Source organism: Choloepus didactylus, chromosome 15, assembly GCF_015220235.1.
Source record: "Choloepus didactylus isolate mChoDid1 chromosome 15, mChoDid1.pri, whole genome shotgun sequence".
NCBI lineage: Eukaryota > Metazoa > Chordata > Mammalia > Pilosa > Megalonychidae > Choloepus > Choloepus didactylus.
The window spans coordinates 84,793,376-84,809,031 of NC_051321.1; the positions used below are offsets into that span (position 1 = coordinate 84,793,376).

At 50.6% G+C, this 15,656-nt stretch overlaps 1 protein-coding gene across 1 annotated transcript in view; it reads right to left on the reverse strand.

The window, feature by feature from the left end:
* Nucleotides 1–11,942, reverse strand: part of VSTM4 (V-set and transmembrane domain containing 4) — a 100,422-nt gene extending 88,480 nt beyond the window's left edge. The window contains exons 1-2 of the mRNA XM_037805163.1: nt 11,830–11,942; nt 4,798–5,196 (exon numbers count right to left, since the gene is read on the reverse strand). Coding sequence (XP_037661091.1) covers nt 4,798–5,196; nt 11,830–11,884 — 454 coding nt within the window. The 5' untranslated portion in view covers nt 11,885–11,942. The remainder of the gene's footprint in view (nt 1–4,797; nt 5,197–11,829) is intronic.
* Nucleotides 11,943–15,656: the final 3,714 nt, after the last annotated feature.

The window sequence follows — 15,656 nt, forward strand, 5'->3', positions numbered from 1 at the left end:
GATTGTACACCATGGATGATTGTATGGTAAGTGACTATATCTCAATAAAACTGAATAAAAAAACAACAACTCATCATCACTGCAGCTATGAAAACAGTATTACCACCCCACATAGCAAAAGTTAAGGATTTGAGAAAGAGATCAGACTTCAACTAGAGATATGAACAAAATGGACTTGGTTAGGACTAAGGTAAATCAAGACTAAAGGGGTAAAGGGATGATACTGAACGGTGCTTTAAAAACATTCAACTTCTGTTGTGAGACCAAAGGAAGAGATGCTTTTTTGATGTAAAATTTATATTTTCTGTAGCACACTATCTAATTTAACTTGCATGGAGAGTTTATTCGAACACCATAATTACATGGAAACTTAAATAGGGAGTGAGACCTTGTTGGTTTGTACAGGTTAGTGTGAAGCCCTGATTCATCCCAGAATAATTTGGGTAGAGCATAAAAAAGTATTTGCAAAGCCCCTTTAGTGACTGGGGGAAAAATGGTGGAAAATATTAAAAAAAAAAAAAAGACTACTGGAAGAAATGAATCCATAAGGGAAAAAGTGACAAATTTAACTACAAAAATATTTTAAATTTCTTGAAATGTGAATATCCATATGGTAAGAGAAAACAAATGAAGTTGAAAAACAAGTTAGAAACAGGAGGAAAATTTTGCCACCATATATAACAGCTAAAATGTTAACTGACCAGAAAAAATACATATGAAAAAGATAGCACCCAATAGAAAAAGAAGCACAGAAGAAATTTTTAAACATTCAATAAACATATGAAAAGGTCCTCAATCTCACTAATAATTGAATACAAATTGAAACATGAATACTAGGTTTCCCATCATGTGATAAAAACGGAAAAGATTAATAAGTATCAGTGCTAACAAAGGCTGCAGGGAAATAGACACCATCATGCAATGAATACTGGAGTATAAATTCTTTTGTAAAGTCTTTTGGCAGAGCGTTTTGGGCATTGCTTATTAAAATGTTAACGATGCATAGCCTAGACAGCACATGCATAAATATGCAACAGCCAGCAATTCCCTTTCCAGAATCTAACCATCAAAGTACTTGGAAATGTGTACAAGAATGTCACTGAAGGTGTATTAGCTGTAAGTCACTGTATTTGTGAAAAACCGGAAGTTTTCTAAACATCCTTCTCTGGGGGAATGATTGGCTGCAGTTTAGTATTGCTGCGCTGCATGATATTAGTTACAGAACAAAATATGTAGAGTATCAACAATATTTATAAAGCAATGAGCACACTATTGTTCAAATATATGTGTGTGGGTGTTGGGTGTGCATGAATGTCAATACATAGGAGAAGAACTCGAAAGATATAAAATAAAGGGTTGACAAGGACGACCTCCGGGGATGGAAGTGGAGGTGGTCAGGGGAGAGACTGAGTTTCACATTTAAGCTTTTACCTAGTTGGATGCTTTGATGTACAGTGGTTTTTTTTTTTTGACATCATCCCCGGGCCAAAGAAACTTAAAGTGGAGGGAGAACACAATGTGGCATGAGCTGTGCTTAACACAGAAGCCACAGGATACCATGGGGGTGATCAAAGAAGACCTGGTAGAAGAGGAGGGACGGATATGGGATCTTGAATGAAACGTAGGGTTGGGAGAGACCAAAGGACAGAGAGAGTCAAGTTTCGCAGACAGGGCGACATCATGTGCAAAGCAATGCTCCCCTCAGGGTCCCCCACAGCCAGAGATGCTAATCATTTCATTCACTTCAAGGTATTTACTGAGGGTCAACTTGTCCTAGGCATTCATTGCCATCACCATCATCATCTTCACCATCATCATCATCATCCTCAAAAGCTGTATATTATGTAGACCAGTCCATGCAAAAGAGTCATTCTCAGTGCTGGTGGAAATAAAAATTTGTTAACCATTCTAGAGGCCAATTTGTATCAATCTTTAAAACGGGTATACTTTGGGCAATCGTATCTTCAGGACTTTTTCCTAAGGACAGGGACATTCATGGAGACTTACGGACAAGGATTTCGAAGAGCTGAAATGTCCAGAAACAGTAACTGGGAAGCTAAATTATGGAACATCCACGTGACGGAATACTATTCCACAACTACACACTATGTTGTGGAAGCATATTTAAAAACATGGGAAAATGTGCATGGTATTTAGTTATGGGAGAAAAAGCTAATCACAAAACAGTGTGCATGGTACAGCCAAAATCAGGTTTTAAGTTTTTATTTGCATTAAAAAAACTGGAAGGATTTACACTGACATGTTTTATGCCTGGGTGGATGACATAGCAGAAGCAATTTATCTTATTTTCTTTTTTAAATTCTTTCAGTAGTTTCCATTTTTTCTATAATTAAACTCTATTGTATTTGCAACAGAAAAAAAAAAAAAAACAACCAACCAAACAGCCCACAGACATCAAGACAAATAATAATGAAAGGCAGCACCCACAAAGCATCACAGTGACTCTCCTTGCTTGTTTGAACACAAGTCAGCCTTCATTTGCTGGATGAGAGGCTTACAACTGCAAAATTAGAAAAGACCATGCACCACGCCTTTTTGGGGGGATTCACAAAGAAAGACAAGAAACTTAATGTCACATTGCAGGGAGGAGAACACGGTTAAGTCTATTTTCAAAGGCAGGGGGTGGGCACAGTATTAGAAGTAATTTCCAAGGAAAGTTCCCCTCTCCCGCAGATGGCTTGAGAGGACTGAAGGGAGAGAAGAAGCAGAGTGTGTACGGTAGAAAAGTGGAACTCTGGGACCCAATGGGGAAAAGTTCTCCAAACCACTTTGGAGAGCTCCTATGGATACTCCTGAACCCAATCACCGGTGCCCACAGAACTTTGCTGTTGTTTTTGTTCTCCATGTAACAACTATTAACCTGAGGTGGAGGTTTTGGAAAACATAGCCAGAGGCCAGGACGTGAAAGATGCCCCGGGGCCCTGGTGAAAATGTGGGTCCCCAAGAGTGGACATAGCATCTGGCCTCTGCACTCACCCCTGCCTGTAGTAGACACACTCCAACCCAAACAAGCCAGTCTGGTTTGGGGCCATTTTCATGGGGTTATCTTTCCTTAACCTCCCTGTCAGGAGTCCCAGAAGACACAGAGGAACACTAAAGGTATGCTCACTGCTTCCTAAGGCTTTGAATCCAATGATCTGAAATCCAAGGCCCTGCCCAGAAAGGCCAAGGAAGCGGGAGGAGCGGGAGACCCTGCGGCAGGGCCGACGGCGCACGGGAAGTTGGGCTGTGCTGAGAGCCTGGAACCGTGGCCAAGTGAGGCGAACCTTGTGGGGCCGTGTGAGGGCCGGGAGCCAGCCAGAAAGAGACAGACAGAGGGAAGGGGAGGGGAGAGGAGGGAGAAAGAAACGGAGGGACCAGACATGGAAGGGAAAGAAGAGGGAGAACAGAAAGGGCTTTTGAGCAGAGGGAGGGGATGGGAGGACGAGGGAAAAGTGACATCTTGCAGACCACCTCAGGCTTTTGGAGAAAGTACCCAAATAAAAGTTCTAGAAGGAGCCCAGCCTCGCTCACTGAGAGGAGAGTCACGCTAAATAAGGAACCAGATGATTCCGCTTAGTGAAGGCTGTGGATCTTCTTATACATTCGAAATGGCAGAGAACAATCACTACCAAGAGATTTGGTGTATGGTTCTAGAACATACTGTAATATAAAAACAAAAAGGATATGTAGAAGACCTTATGTTTCAAAGAATCAAGTGATACGCAGAGTGGATTCCTTCCACAGCCCTTGGGCATCTGATGCATTTTGCTTTCTGTGCCAAGATACATATTTATACTAATAGTTGTTTGTTTTCTTAAATTAATTTGCTTAACAGCATTTTAGATAATGCATCATTCTGTGCTTAAGAACATGACAACAAGCAAACTCCAAAGACAGGCAAAGTTTGACTACTTTCATATCAATTATTTACTTTAAAATTTCCCCTATTCATATATGACATTAAAAATATCTTTTCACAGCTGAGTTTTCTCTCTTCAAAAAAGCCCATCCAAACAACATCACTAAGGCCTATAAAATTATTCAGTTGAACAACTGAATAATTGTCCTGGCTTGCAACACAATGTTATATTGCATGTATAAAATAGAATTTGATTATTTTTCATACTTGGGACTATTGGTTTTACTTTAAGGTTCTCCTGATCACAATTCAAGTTCAATTGTGTTCAGGCGAGATCAAATTCAAGTTCAAAGCAATCAGAGAATTTTCAGGTATAATGGTAGGTCTTATTAAAATCATGAGAGGTATATTCTTGAATAGGACGTTTGTGATTAAAAAGAAATTATGACCCTCAAGGATGCCATTTGGTAGCCAAGACGTTACAGAAACACACCCACATCTCCCACGAGGGCAGGGCTCCCTGGGCTAGTTGAGCCCCTTCCAGATGCATTTTTGTCTCCTGGGCAGATCAGAGCGACTCGCCTGCCCCACTCCCAGGCCTGGGACTCACACAGGCCCTCCTTCCTTCCTGGTGCCTCCCCCACGGGTGCCACAGAGAGCAAGGCCACCCAGTCCTGCCTTGGAGGCGAGGCACACAGCCATTCCAATATTCCAGACGTGAAGAGGTTTTGCCCAGAAGGCTGGGGGTGGTTGGCATGGGTGGGGGCACTGGTCCTATTCTGTCGTTGCTTCCAAGCCTACAACACATGTCAGCCCCATGTCCAGATAAACATCTATCCCACATCGCCACCACCGGACTCGTACAGTGTGGTCCAGCAGCCTGGAAGGAGGACCGCTGCTCCGTCCCCAGAGGGACGGGACCGTGCCAGCCTTACCTCTCATCTCCGTGGCCGACGAGCCATTGGACCATGCCGTCCACTTGTTCCTGTGCTTGCTGACCTCCTGGACTTTGCAGATGTACTGCCCCTGGTCCGTCGGCCGGAGGGCCAGGACGGAGAGCCGATACAGGGCACCCCGCCGCTCCTCGAGCAGCTGCAGCCTCTGCCGCTGGAGGCTGCGGCTGTAGTTGCCGTAGTACTGCACCACCCTCAGCTTGGTCATCTTCACCATCAGGGTCTCCTGGGAGCCGGAGAGCGCAAAGAACCAGCGCACGGCCAGCAGGCTGTCCTTCCGCCTCTTCTGCGAGACGTGGCAGAGGAGGGTGGCATTGTCCCCCTCCAGGAAGTCCACCACGGGCCCCGGGGACACGGTGACATTGAGGGCCCCACAGAGCTCTGCAGAGAAAGAAGGGAAGGCAAGAAAGTGTATCTATGGATACAAAGCATGGCTGCTCTCCAGGAGCTGGAGAAATGCCTCAGTGGGTGAATCTTCCTGGCGATCTGCATTTCCAGAAAGGCAGCCTACCTCTGCTTCCCTCCGTGTTCGCTCTCAGCCAGAAGGAGGGACTCTCGGGGGGCTGGGCCTCTGGGGGTTCCCATTTCCTCACAAAGGAGAGAAACCCTTTGGTCTTCATAAATACCAAAACAAACGCTGACCAACTGGACCCAGGCATATCTTTTTTTAACTAGTTGCTGATGTTTAAAATTCAGACTTCATCTATAACTTGGGACTTTGGGATCTCTTGAAAACTTCCAGCCCACATCCCATCCCCTGCCTCCCCTGCTTCTGCCTGTTTCGTCACCTGCCTGCCGTCCAGCAGTGCTCTGGGTCACCTGTCAGTTGACCTGGCCACGCAGGGCCTTCCTGGGTTCTGGACCTGCTTTTTCCTGGGGTCCTCTTCCTGTATCAGATATTTTGACTGTGGCCAAGGCAGATTATCAGTAATGTCAGATGGGGGGTTGAACTAGTCCCATTGACCACAGGGGTTCTCAGTTTCTTGATGTAAGTCTCTTTGGACTCAAGATCCACAGACTCAGAGTTGGTGCAGGAGTAAAGAATAAACAAGAAAGGAACGAAAGAAACTCCCAACTCCCTAAAAGATGCTTAAAGAGTCCAGGCCCATTCCCCTACTTCCTGTCACTTGGTTTCTTACTCTGAACCACCCCATGGGCTGCCCACCTCCAGCTGCTGTTCTGTTCCCAAGTTGACCTTTGATGGTGTCACCCCAATGACCACTGAGACCAACAGCAGAGTCCCACAGAGCAAGAGGGTTGATACCTTCTCATAGGAGACAATATAGACGGGACACCTTGGGGTGGTGCAAGATGGCAGTGCTGTTCTGGGCTCACTGGAGCTCACTGGGACCCACTGGAGCACACTGGAGCTCACTGGCCCACTGGAGCACACTGGAGCTCAGTGAACCTCACTAAAGCTCACTGAAGTGCAGTATAGCACACTGGAGCTCACTGGAGCAACATGAAATTCACTGGAGCTCACGGAGTACACTGGAGCTTGTGGGTAGAGCCATCTGCAGGTGGGAATGACAGGCTATAGACCAGAAAAGGACTCTGTGGGAAGAATGCCCAAAAACCTCTTTCTGTCCTATCAAGGCTCTCACCACCAACCCCCACATCCCCACCAGATACCGCCAAGTGGACAACTCAGGGAGCACCGTTCACTGCCACTCCATTATACAAACAGGTGCCCTGGCGGTCATCTCAAACCACAAACTTTCAGCCCCCGTATGCCAAAGTCACCTCTTCATCACATGAAGGGCCTTGGACCCCATATACCAAAAAGTCACCGAAAGCCTTGAACTCTGGTCAGTGCTTCCCGTGAACAAGGGGGAAGGATGAAAAAGAGATCAAGAAGGATTTGGAGATTTGACAAGGAGGCTGAGAGTCAACAAAGCCAGGTCCTGGAGGGAGGGAGTGCCATCATATAAAAAAATATTCTTCATTGCATGGCCCAGGCAATAAGGTCAACATCAATAAAAAAGACCATCCCCTTGTATGGTTTCCACTATTGATTTAATAAACACCTCAAGAGATGCGATTTGAGGGTCAATTTTCTTTTTCATCTCTTAGAAGTCAGGATAATCCAGGATAATCCCCTCATCTCAAGCACCTTAGTTAAATCACATCTGCAAGGCTGTTTTACCACATAAGGTACGGGATTGGGATGTGGATATCTTGGGGGCCATTATTCAGCCAACAACACCATGAGAGGCTGTTGATACCTTAAAAAAATAAGATGGAAATAAATTCAGAAGAGAAACATTGACAATCAACTAAACTCTAAGCTCCTTGTCTACAGGAATGAGGTGTCATTTGTCTATAGTGACAAAGGGCAAAGCCACCTCAGAGAGATCTTCGGAGCATCCTTTCAGATCAGCAGGTAGCCAAGGAAAAAGCATGCTTTCTAGTAACAATCTCTCTGCAGACAGAAGCCACTCGGGCAAAAGGAGAGAGATCAGCCCTCTACCATCACCCCTGCGTCTCGCCCAGCTGGCGGGCATCTCGCCCACAAGCCATATGTACCTAACTGGGCAGGACTTCAGCCCAAGAGGACTTACTCCCAATTGCTAAGGTCTGGTCTGATGACCACGCCGGCCCCCACAGAAGTTGCTACCTGGGAACCACAGGCTGACTGCATGCCAACTGCACCCCAGGGGTTCAGCAAGCTGCGAGCAGCAGAAACGGAGCAGCTGGTTTCCAGAACTTAAGTCCACCCACAGCCTGCTCCAACAGCTCCCCACTGGAGTCAGGAGAGTTGGGGAAGGCAGGAAATTGAAACAATATGGGTGGGATGAGAGCACGGCCTGGACCCCACGCCCCAGTCTCCTCCCATCAATGCCGCATGATGGAGCAATTATTTATAGTGACTGAAACCAGGAGAAGCGCCAAGTGCTCCAGTCCCAATGGGAGGTCGGATTCCATCCTGGAGGCAAATAGTAACCCTTCGGCTCCTGCAGCTCAGGCCAGCTGCCATGGAAGGGGATGGACTGAACTAGCTTTTGAAGATGAGATTGCCTGTGCATTTATCGAAGATGAACTTGTCATTGCATTTATTGCTCTCTGTCTTCATTGAGCCCCATGTTCTCTTACAAATAACTTGAACACCTCTCTCCCACTGCAGTGCCCAGACCCTGCTCACAGGAAGGCTCACTTCAGGCCATACACCTGCCACCAGGCCAGCTATTTGCACCTACTCTCAACATGAGGGAGTGGGCAGTGTGTAGTGAAAACGTGATGCCCATGGTCCCACACATCTTGAAGCTTTGCTGGAGGCCATGGGCTCCAAAGTTTGCAGGGAGTGCAGCCCCCTTACACTCCCAAATGTCGTTCAGATGCATATAGCCATAAGTGTCCTGCAGTTGGAGGTTGGGGAGGACATGCAGATAGAGAACAGTCCCCAGAAATGTCAAAAGAGAGAGAGAGTGCCACTCAGCTTCTGCCCCAGCTGCAATCACCAGGCCCCACATGGCTCACCAGAAAAAACATCACCAGTGGGAGTCAGGATGCTGGGAAGGGCCAGAGCCAGGCTGCCTAGCAGGTGGCGTCCATGAGGGACCGGGCCTTTCTCTTTTGGATCTAATTGTGAATGACAGAGTGCACACGCCTTGCAGGGCAGGGGAGCAGGCTGAGCAAGCATGGGCCACACTCAGCTACAAGACAGGATGCACAGATGTGTGTCCCAGACCCCTCCCTGCACCAGCTAAAGGAAGCAAAGTCAGCGGCCTTCAGAGCAGCCCCTGCAGGCGCAGCCTCTCCCCTTTCCTGGCCTAGGACAGAGGATTGCTGAAGTCATCTGGCCCGAAGAATTTAACTTCTTGCATGCCAATCCTGAATTCCAGGGAACTGATGTGGGATGTGAACCCCCGGGAACCTCCTCCACGCTCAGAGTTCCTGCTCCTCTAGCTGATGCCCAGCTTTGGTCATTTAATCATTCAGCAAATATTTACTGGGCAACAACCATGTGCCAGACACTGTGCAAAGAAGGTGACATTCCTGACCCACTGGGGCCAAGAGTCCTGTAGGTGAGGCAGCCGTGAATTGGGAAAGCAATATATGGGTATGACTACAAATGGCACCAAACACAGAGAAAAACTGCAGGGCTTAAGTGATGGATAGTCAGAGCCTGAGCTCGTCTGCAGGATTAGGGAGGAGCCTCTGGGAATATGAGCACGAGATAGAGGCTGAGTTGAAATGCAATGTGGCAATGGGGGGAGATCTTCCAGGAGAATGTCCGGTCTATGCAAAGGTCCTGAGGCAGGAGGAGGCTGGTGCAGGCTGGAGAGAGAAAGCTAGTGCCTTCCAGGGCCCAGAGCAGACAGCCACCATGCCAGCACATGGGCCTCTGGAGAGACTTTCCACCCCACTCAGGGCCCCAAGGCCAGTTCTTAAAGGAGGAATGTGACAAAGGTTAGCAGGAAAGACATACGACACAGAACAGGGATTCCTGTTGCAGTGCTCCCTTTAGCAGTTACCCTGGGTGCCCCACACTGGTCCCAGATACCTCGGTGACCAGCTGTGGAGAAAAGATGGGGCATGCATATAAAAGCAGAGACTCAGGGGGGCTAGGTGGGGAGCCAGGTCTTGGCATCTGACAGGCCCAGGCTGGACACCTGGTTCAGTTACATGTAAGCCTCCACTTCCTCGTCTGAAAAATGGGGAAATGGTGCCTGGCATGGGGAGTGGAAGGCTCTAATGAGTAAACATCTTTGAAATGCCACTGTCACTTTGCGTGCTCCTGCAGCTGGGGAGGTGGGGGCATCAGGAAGAGGGAGACATCCTGACTTGTGAGCCAGTTGGCCTCAGGGGCAGGGGACCTGTACTCACACAGGACCCCGTGTTTGGCTTAATCTCTGCTGTCACTGTCGTGAAACTGCAATAACTTCTGAACAGGAGCCCCATGTTTTCACTTTGCACTGGATCTCATATTTACAGAGTCTGTCCAGCCTGTAAGGAACCATTTGAGTTCAGCTGTCTAACCCCCACCGTGGAAAGGTAGAAAATGCAGTGTTTAGCAGCTTGGACTTGGATATAACTGGGTCTAGCAGGACCCCCCTTTGAGGATCATCGTGAGGAGTCGTGTGCACAGCCCATAGAACAATGTGTCACCTGCGGAGAGTGCTGTGCAGCACAAGCTCTGACTATTATCCCAAGATGCAGCCCTGGGCACCAGCCAGAGCAGACTTTAAAAGATTGCAAAGCCAAACTCTTGAGTTTCTGAGGTCTCCTTGGAATATGAGAATATCCTTGATCCCCAAATGTCAGATGCCTGGGGGTGGCCCTCTCTGACAGTACCCATGATTAGGGAGGCCATTGTGGAGATCTGTGGAGGGGAGAGAGAGATGTTCCAGGCTATCCCCTCAAGGGGCCAGCCTGGGCCTCTCAGCGAATTTCCCACGCCATCTGCAGACAGCTGTCCTATTGCAGAAGTGGGGGAGGGGCGGCACCCCCACACACTCAGGCCACAGGCTACCTACGGCAGCAGCAGTAGCAGCTCCCTGCCTGCCTGCCTGCTGTCTACACCAGGCTCAACACTGGCCACGAGGGCTGCTCTGGCCCAAGGACCCCAGTCCCACTTCCCACCACTGTAAGCCAAGAAGAGTGACATCTGTGAAAAGAAGTGTTTCCCACACACTGATTTCCAACTTCAGGTTCTCTGGAAGCCCCGCTGCACTTTTAGTGAGGGGACAGCAGATGAATTTCTTTGCTCTTTTGTCCAAGGTGCTCCCCCTCAGACTCTTGTCAGCCCTGGTTCAAATCCCAGCTCCAGTGCTTGGGAGCTGGGTTACCCTTGGAGATTTAATTAACTCTCGAAGTTCCCTTATTTACAAGACAGTGGTAACTCAGCTTAGAGTTAGGAGCACAGAGTGTAGGCCAGCCTTCCAGGCTCCACCACCTACAGGCCTTGTCACTTAAGGGCTAGTCAGTTCAGTGTTCTGTGCCTCAGTTTCCTCATCTATAAAATGGGGCCAATAATAACACCAACCTCGGAAGTTATTGTCAAGATTAACTGACTTAACATCTGTAAAGTACTTGGATATGTGAATATTTGCTCTAGAGATATTGTAGTGATTACGTGAGATAATACAGAGCCCTGCATCCGGCAACTGACAGGCAACCCAGTCAAAGTGAGCCATTGATGTTGTTTTTCATTACTGTTATTCTAGCCAGCATGTCCCTTACAGCCCTCAGGGGGCTGGCAGGGCCCTGGGAATAAAAAGGGAAAATTCTTTAGCAATTGGCAAGTGAGAGCAGTGACACTCAGCTGAAAGCCAGTGTGGGCAGAGCAGGTGGCCCCTAAAGTAGCCGCTGGCCGGGAAAGGACCCTCTTCTTTCCAGCCCCCAATGCCCTATTTCCCCCAGACCTGATCATCCCCAGACACCAAGCGGAAGTCCAGGCGCCCACGTCCTCGGGTCAGGGCAGAGCAGCCACTCTGACTCCATTTTCAGAGGAACTCTCCAAAGAGATTCTAGGGAAGCAGATGCCCAGATTAACCTGTCAACAGTTGTCTGTCCTGACAGTTGTGCGGACAACTAAGGGTTGCACGTTCCTGCTTCGATCTTGCGCTCTGAGGCCTGCGCGCTTGGCAGAAAAACGGGCTGCGGGGAGAGTTTTCTTTGCAGGAGCGCGGGGCCCAGGGCGAGGAGGGGAAGGGGCAGCGCGGGGTCTCGGCCGGGGGCGATCGGCTGCCCCGCGCGCGTCTGCCGGCCTCCGCGGTCCGCCAACCTGCGGGGCGCGTCCCGGGGCTGCGGCGGCGACCGTGACAGCGCGGAGCCCCGGCCCGCGGCCGGCCAGGCCCACTCCTGGGGCGAGCGCTCCGGGCGGCCCCCTCCGGGCAGGAGGGCAGCGGCGGCGCCCGGTCGGGATCGAGGCTGCGGAGACCCCGCTCCGCCGAGCCGCCGCCGCGCGCCCCGGGGTCCCCGGGCTGGGCCTCGCCCCGACCCTCCCACTCGGGGTCCCGGCGCCGCTCAGCCCCCATCCTGCGGGCCCCTCGCCCGCCCCGCCTCGCTTACCCGGGGCCGGAGCCAGCGCCAGCACCACGGCCGCCGCCAGGGCCAGGAGCCGCATCTCCACGGCCACAGCCCGGCGCCACTGACGCGGGCGCAGCCGGCCGCCGACTCGCACGCCCGGCCCTCTCCGCCCCGCCCCGGCCCTTCCTGCCCTGCTCCCGCCCCTCCTCTCCCCCACCCGCCCCTCCTGGCCCCCTCCCGCCCTCCCCTGCCCCCCACCTCGCCTCCCCTTCTCGCCCCTCTCCTCCTCTCCCCTGTCCCCTGACCCCCGACTCCCTGCTCCCTCCTCGGATCCCCTCCCTCTCCCTTACTCCCTCACCCCTAGCCCTAATCCCCACCACCCCCACCACTTGCCCCCGCCACTGTCCCCTTGGCGGCCTGCCAAGGCGCTGGGCCCTGTCTTCTGGGCATCTCATCTGCGCTGGGAAGGAGGGGTGACCCCCTCAGGCTGCACCCAACCACCTGTGGGAGCCTCCTTTTCATCACCCCATTTGGCAGGTGAGCCAACAGGCTCTGAGGGCCCATGGCTCTTGCCTGACGTGACTCAGAGAGCAGGCCCTGAAATGTGACTCCAGGTCTCTGCTGGTAGGCCCAGGGAGCCCTAAGGGGACAGGGTGGTGGACTGGGCCCAGGAGGGGCTGCTCTGCCAAGCAGTGTGGCTCCCAGGTCCTGAGGTGATCTGATGGCTGGGGGTCCCCTGAGACCACTCCAGAGGGGCTTTGGTGAGCCCAGGGGTGGCAGGATGGTGGAGGAGCCCCCTCTGCTGCCCCCAAGGAACGTCACCACAGATGAGTTCAGAGTGGGTGGGAACTGGAAACAGCAGCCACGGTGGCCGCCGAGGGCTGCCAAGCCAGGTCTGGCCAAGGCTTTGTACCGTGTCACTGAATCCTGGCTCTGTGTGGCAGGTGCTACCCCCGGGCTGTGAGGCCTGGCTCAATTCCTGAACTTCCATGTGCCTCAGTTTCCTCCTTTTGCACACTGGGGAGAGGGGCACCTCCCTTACGGGTGTTTAAGATTAAATGAGATCACTCCTGCCAATGGGCCGCTGCACCTTACCCGTGAATGTCAGCTCCCCTTGCTATCATCATCATCATCATCATCATCACCACCGTTAAGGAGAAATAGGGGCAGGGAGACCAAGGAGCTGACCCAGCTCACATAGCCAGGAAGTGGTGACCAGGCCACTCAGCCCTGGTCACTCTGAGCCAATGCCTGGTCTCTCAGTCACAGCTCTGGGCTTGGGGCTTGAGCCTGGCTGATATGTTAATCCAGGGTCTCTTGAGCAGGGAAGTGTACATTCTGTTTTTTGTGTGTCTGTCTGTCAGGGAAGGCCTTGCGGGGTTCCAGAAAAGGGGACTGGCAGCCCACAGGTGGGCTCTGGTTTGGAGAGGGTCCATCTGCCCCCCATGAGGGGAGTGACAGGGGTGGGAAGGCAGGGAGAGAGAGGCAGCCCTGCCCACCGGAGAGAGTTGCTGAATCCCAGGATGCAGCCAGGCCAGTGAGTGCCAGGGCCTTGGAGTCTCTCAGAATCCTGGGCATGTCCCAGGCGGTCCCTGGGTTTCACGGTGATCAGCCACTGGGAGCAGGGCCCACTGCGGGGCCTGAGCTGGCCATCAAGACAGCAGGCCTGGCATGAGTGGCCCATCCCTCACTGGGGCCCAAGGAAGAGCCTGCAGAGCCCGTGGTCCTTGGGTCTGGTGTCAAGGACAAGAACTAGTCACAAGTTGGATCCTACAGTGCGGGAATGCAAGCATCCCTCTGAGGTTTTCAGACCAGAGCTTGGGACTCTCTTTTGCACCTGTGGCCAGCCAAACCTTGCACCTGAACCCCTGGGAGGTCCCAGGCCCACTTGTTTACAGATGAGTAAACTGAGGCTCAAAGAGGAGGGGAGGCCTAGCCAGAGTTCCATGGACCCCTGAATCTGGATGGGAACTTGGTTCCCAGCTCGCTGGGAGCTGGGGAAGGGATGCGGGCAGAGGAATGCTGGTTCTAGAATCAAGCCAACTCCTCTATTCTGGATAAAAGTTAGAGAACCTTAGGCAACTTAGCCTCTCTGAACCTCATTTTTAAAATGAAGATAATGTGTAAAAGCCACATAGGACTTACCTCACAAGAGCAGGGTGCTAAGTGAGCAGCAGAATTGCTTGGTGTTCTGTGTGAACCCCCAGCCCCTGTCTTGAACTTTGTAGTCATTTTCCCGGTGGCGGAAGGTCAAAGGGGATCCCTTAGATATATGGGACACACTGGGAAGAGTCAATTACTGCTCTAATTATTGAATCATTTCCAAATACTGGTCTCTCCTTGCAGAACTGAGCCCACCTTCAACCCAGCATGAAAGCTAAATGCCCACCCTTTGCTTTGCTTTCTTTTTGCCGAAACTGGGGCTGTGCTGGCAAGTTTGGGCTGGAAAGTGCTTTTCTTGCAGTTTTGCACTACATAACATTGTGTGTTTTCAGCTGTGTGTGCTGTCAGGACTTCCCAGCTTTCCAGATGAGCGGGCGAGATGCCTTGGTAAGAACTTTGCTGCCCGACACGGGAACGGGGAATATACCCATCCCTGCCAGAGACGTGGCCTGTGGCCCAGACGGCACTCAGTATTTCCGTCGTTCTGGACTAAGCTGGTGGAAGCTTCCAGATCTTTCCCTTTGCCCTGCTGCCTGCATGCTCACTCACAAGCTTAGGACCATTTTTCAGTCCTCTGATGAGTTATTTGTCCATTGCCTGACTCTTTCAGTTCTGAGCTCATTCTGAATTAGAAGAATACCCAATTATTAAAACAAAACAAAACAAAACAAAACAAAAAAACTCTTCTAAAAAATGCCCAACTGGAGTTTCTGGACCACTGCAGAAGTTGACCCGGTTTTGTGGCTGCTTAAGGTACCTGGAAGCCCAGTTCAGTGAATCCTGGATTCTACTAGTTGCCATTTAATAAGTCTAAGAAATCCAGATTCTCTCAAAATACATGCATTTGCTGTCACTTGACAGGCTGAGGAGGGGAGGTCTCCTTTTACGTTTCCATTGGCCCCATATTGTTAAAACCTGGTGCAGAGATGGAAGGGTATGGCACAGTGTTGTAATTAACTTGATATTGTGTACAGCAAATACATCTCTGAACTGAGACATCAAGGACGAGCAAACATGCCCCTTCTCAAGGTGTCAACACATTTCCATGCTTTGCTTAAGATCCCCGGGCCGTGTTGCTCACAAGCATGTTACAGCTAAAAGCAGCGAGTTGCCTGCTTGGATTACCACCCAAAGGAAGTGAACCAAAAGGAGACTCTGGATGAAAGAGTCTTTCAGCTCTGATGGTTGGGGGCAGATAAGAAAGAAGAGAACATGTTCACAAAAGATGCACCCATCTGATAGAGCAGGCAAAGCCTGGGGCCCCTGATAAGGGAAGTTATATGAAACCCACAGCTCCATTCCCTTGCAAAACTGGGGAAGGGAGAAGAATTCACAGATATTTTTCCCCTAATGATAAGGAAATGTGAACTGTAGACCTGACAGTATATTTAAGGAGAAATAGCTTCTCCAAACCCACCTGTTGGCAACCCTGATAAATCGGTGTCATCCCACAACCTTGGCAGTGACTATGAACTTGGTGTTAGGGATTTTGCCAGCTGGCTGGGTGCAGCATTTAAGGCAAGCTCCCTGGATATGGAAGAAATGACCCACAGATTCCCAGAAGGCTCCAGATGCAGGAGGTTGGGATGAGAGAGGCAAGAGAGGGATTAGGAACTAGATAGGTTATCTATGCAAGTTATCCCAGTGAAAACAAACATTAGAACTAAACACTGATCACTGGACTCAGAATCTCCATTACCACCCAT